Below are 4,888 nucleotides of genomic sequence, written 5' to 3' on the forward strand. Positions count from 1 at the left end.
GAGCTCTTTTTTTTTCTTACAATTTGTACATTTATTTGAAGATTGCAGACCTCTAAGGTGATTCTTGAGACAATTTTTCTACTTTTGTTCCATCAGTTTCTTAGATAGATTCAGTTTCTTAAATAAGCTATCTAGTCGTTGGACGAGAATATACTCATTGAGCGACTTTTGGGAGATATTCTCCCTAAACAAGATATCTGGTTGTTGGGTGAGTGTGCTGTTGACGCTACTCACTGAGCGAGCAAAAGCGCTTTTGTTTTCAAGCACTACTCATTGAGTGAAAAAATTTAATGGCTGAGTGAAAATTGAAAATATCATAATTTTAACTAAATGTTTAATGTGTGTGATTATGTGAATGTTAAAACAATGGTTAGCTTATAATATGATCTGTGAATGGTTGGTACTAATTCAAGGAAGATTGGTGGTGGTTAAAGTAGTGTGTATTGATATATGAAATTTGTATTGGGATTATCATGTGACTCTAATAACCATTCAATCTCAAGTAGAGAAGGATGAGATATATGGTGAGAAGTGTTGGGTACAAACAAAGTACCACATCAGAAAAAATGAGAGATGGACATGAGTTTTTATAAGATACATCTATTGATAAGAGGCTTTTAGAAGTGGTATCAAAAGCAAATTAACAACTTAGTTTATGAGAGAATTTTGTTTTGTATGATTTATTTTTTTTGACAAACTCTTGCTCCTGTTAGTGTATATATATAACTCTCAGTGTAGGGCAAGGGCGATGCAACAACTTAGTTTAGGATAGAATTTTGTTTTGTGTAATTTCTTTCTTTTGACAAATTCTTGTTCCTATTAATGTATATTATATATATGCTTTTATTTTGTGGATGATTATAATATAGTAGTTATATGGTTGCCTCTTATGGTTGTTGACTATCACATTTATAATGTTTTATTTTGTAATTTTACACTATTGAATGAGATGATAAAGATAACCGTACCTATTCCTCTTATATTAAAAATTATATATTAATTATATTTTAACTTTATCCTTAATCCAAGTAGAAGCTAAATATCTTATCCACATGTGGCAAGAGATTAAATGTCCCTTTCAATTTACCTGAGACATTTAAAATTTGTCACAAGAACTGAATGGTAGGCATTAGAAAACAAACAACTGGTCAAATTTGTGTAGACCCCCATTAGGAGAAGAGAAGATAAAACTATCACCAATAATAAGCTTAAACACAATTTTCATGTATTCTATCTTTTATTTTACGAATCAGCAAGTGAAACCAATTTTCGGATTCACCTAGTGCCACTAAGCTAGCTGCATGCTGCAAGAATAACGTTTGGTATATGAGCAAATACAATAGATAGAGGGCCAACTGTTATTGGCTTTGTTGAGTCTACATATATAGGCTCCAAAGGAGGAATTTCACCAGCTGAGTTTACACGTAAAATTTTTCCATTTAGCAACATGATTTGGCTATGTAAATTCCTCTCTGGTGCTGTTAAATGGTACTCTCTTCTGGCTGGTTCATGCACTCCACTGTGAGGTAACTTGTTAAATTTTAAGTCCACGTTCACTTCAACTGTGGTGCTGTTGTCCAAGTTGAGCACTAGTATTGTCACCCCTTTCTGTAAGAGAGAGTATCACATCAGATTTCAAGTATATTACACCTACCATGTACAAATACATACACAGAACTTCTTCACTTACGGATTCCTTTGCACAGTGTGCATAAGTTCTTATCTTCTTTGTACCATAGAAGGTGGTTAAAAGGACACGCCTTCCCATGAGTCGGTGCCAAAGAAGTGCACTGTAAGAAAGAAAGCACAAATCCACAAAAATGTACTTCAAATGGGACCCCACTTTAATAAAACCTCATGTTGTTTAGAAGAAATATGTTCCTTAATAAAGTGGCAAGCAATTAATGAAGCAAATATCACACACATGGGATGACTGAATCTGATAAATCATACAGTATATAATTAGTGATGATGATGCTCATTGTTCAACTATGAAATTCATTTTTTAGTACCTATAATAGTCTGGATTTGGCATGAAAGTACTAGTATTCAGTAAACCATAGTTTCCTCCTATCAAACTTTGTCTGCAGTATGTTCTGGTGTCATAAACAGCTGACATGCCAAGCTGGTCTAAATACCTGTGCTTAATATGATGGCTTTAGAAAATAAACCTGTAGGAATCTCTTTGTGTATTGACAAAGCAAGGGAAGTTACACTAACCAGAAACTGAAGACAAATGCATCAGACACAAGATGATGGCCACTATTATAGGCCCCTCCTGCCTCACCAACCCATGATTTTACCTTGTTTGTTGAATTTTGAAGTATACCTTTGAGACTTCTGAATGTGTCAGCCTCTCCATCCAGATGGGAAGGGTTAAGAATGCTTTCAATTAAGTGGTCATCAACTCCTGTAAGTAGCTTTGAGTTAGAAATGGAGACTAGGAAAACATGATAAATTTATATCCAGTGGGGAAGATACCTGGCCCAAGATTATAAATGTGGTGGGTGACCACATCTGCAGATTTACCAGACTTGCTTATAAATTCCTTAAACCAATCTGCGTCAAAGAAGCCTCCAGGAGCAATAACTAGTGGCTTTGGTTCAATCCCTCTATATTCATTCTGAACTATATTTCTTAGAGCAGCTACATCAGAAGCATATTGATCTGCTGCAACACTTACCCCAATTCCATGTCCACACAATTCATTCCCTGCCCGTAACAAAAGACTCCCTTGTGGTTAGTCCACACACAAGATATTCACATTGCTTATACAACACCACAGTTAATTCTAAAGAAGGAAAGTTGCCATTTTCTTTCTTGTAGCAAAACAGTTTGATGATTACAACTATTTATATAAAAATTTAAATTTTTCAGGTGAACTCACGCCGTGTGATAAAAGATAATGATAGCATTAACCCTTAAAATTTTCATGCCTAGTCTTATTGTTCCATTTGTAACGAGCGCAGCATAGTCTTACCAAGTTCCCAACCATGAATGTGGTACTTCTTTCTGACAGTGTATCGTATTAAAGATTCAGCATTGGTGTAGTTCCAAGGTCCAACAGCAAAACCAGACTTTATAGATTTTCCAGCGAGCTCATTTAGTCCAAAGATAACCTTGGCCCTGAAATATACCTACCATTGATGTTAAACTTGTCAAAAACACAGTTGCCAAATCAACAAGATAAGTCTATTTAGTCCCAACCACACTCATGGTTAATGACTCAAAAGGGAAAACTGATTTTACCCTGCTTTCTGGAAAAAGCGGTTTAGCTCATCCCACCTGTTCATCGGTAAGCACCCTCGAGTGAAACCAAACATTTCATTAGCATTCAAAACAAAAGGAGTACAGGGTTCTCGATTATCTTCAGTTCCGTATATGACCTTGTCTTGCAAAGTGCCACCTATTCTAATTTTCAAGGATGAAAAGGCTGCAAAACATTGAAAGGCAACGATACCTTAATAAACTCCCAAAACTACAACGCATCATTCAACAAAATATCTGAAAAATGAAGTAAATTGATGCCAAAACAACCCAACTATGAATCCTTTCATACCTTTTACTGCATTTAACAAAATTTTGTTGTTGAGGTCCTGCAACAGATAAAAGTTATAGATGTAAATTCCCTCTGACATTTAACAACTATATCAGATTCGGAAAGTTTGTGACATGACTAGAACCTTTACTACTGGTAGAGAGGATAATCTCATCATTAAATGATCAGAGAATTATCATTTGAAAAAATAAATAGATCTTTTTGCAAAAATTATTTTTCAGAAAACAACCTAGACATACATGCCTTCTAGATAGATTCGAGCATCATTCTGAAGAGGGGAAAAAGTCACCATACAGAAAATGTTATTTATAAATAAAAGGAAGAAGACGAAAAAACCATCTTATTATTCCGAAGAAGAAGAAAAACTTTTGGCAGATTCAGAAACCTTAAGAAAAATATAATGGAACTAACCAGATTAAGCAGAGAAGCATGCCCCCAACTACATTTTCCATAGTCACATTTCTGAGGAGGCCACCAATCTAGAGTTGCACACACAAAATCATCATCAATGCTTCCAATAGCACATTTCCCATGAACTAAAATAATCCCTTTCTCAACTTCACCTACTCTTGCACACATAGCGCCCACTGAAATCAAGCTTAAGCTTGCCAAGTACATCCATAGACACAGACCCAGAAGCCTTATCTGACAACCCATTTCCAGATTCAGCTAAATTCAAGATCTTTGTGACTTTTCTCAAACGGGCAGCTAAGAATTCATAGAACTGAGGCTTGCTACAGCAGCAGATTTTACTTGCTGACCACAGAGACAAAAGAGTACAGATAATGTAATGACATAAAACTTCCTTCACAGGAAAGTTATGTTATGCCTGGCTGTTGCAAATGCTGGAGGAAAGACACTTCGTTTCATGCGTACAATGCAGCATTTATAAACTTGAGAATGCCTCCTCTGTCTCATCTTTTTACAGGTATCAGTTTCGAAAGAATCTTTAACCCCACAAGCTAGTTAATAAATCACTGAGACGGCTAATTTTTTAATAATGCATATAAGTTCTAAAATAAGTATTTCCCAAATTAACATCAGAAAAAATTGAAAAAACTCGTATCTTGTGTACAACCGTCCCTTTTATGAAACTTGCTTCTTTAATGACTAATGATAAGCAAAACTCTACTTGTGTGTTAATTTACTTCAATTAATTCAACTTATTTGATTTAATTATATCTTTATTTTCGAGACTCTGTAATTTAAGGTAATTATTAATCATTTCTCAATTATCATAAATAAAACAGTAGAATAGCTGTCCGATTAATCTCTGAAAAACCAATTAAACTCTATTGTTCAATAAAATAAGAAATTTACTATCTTCCT

The 4,888-nt window shown here is 34.8% G+C and overlaps 1 protein-coding gene across 1 annotated transcript; it reads right to left on the bottom strand.

Moving 5' to 3' along the window:
- Positions 1-1,129: 1,129 nt before the first annotated feature.
- LOC106765702 (heparanase-like protein 3) lies at positions 1,130-4,497 on the bottom strand. The gene is made up of 9 exons (XM_014650407.2): positions 3,971-4,497; positions 3,560-3,596; positions 3,250-3,433; positions 2,981-3,126; positions 2,482-2,712; positions 2,221-2,410; positions 2,013-2,138; positions 1,691-1,790; positions 1,130-1,608 (listed from the first exon to the last, which is right to left on the bottom strand). Exons 1-9 carry the CDS (start codon positions 4,214-4,216, stop codon positions 1,294-1,296), a joined length of 1,575 nt encoding a protein of 524 aa, XP_014505893.1. The 5' UTR covers positions 4,217-4,497; the 3' UTR covers positions 1,130-1,293.
- Between the last annotated feature and the right edge of the window lie 391 nt (positions 4,498-4,888).

Source organism: Vigna radiata, chromosome 7, assembly GCF_000741045.1.
Source record: "Vigna radiata var. radiata cultivar VC1973A chromosome 7, Vradiata_ver6, whole genome shotgun sequence".
Classification (NCBI taxonomy): Eukaryota; Viridiplantae; Streptophyta; class Magnoliopsida; order Fabales; family Fabaceae; genus Vigna; species Vigna radiata.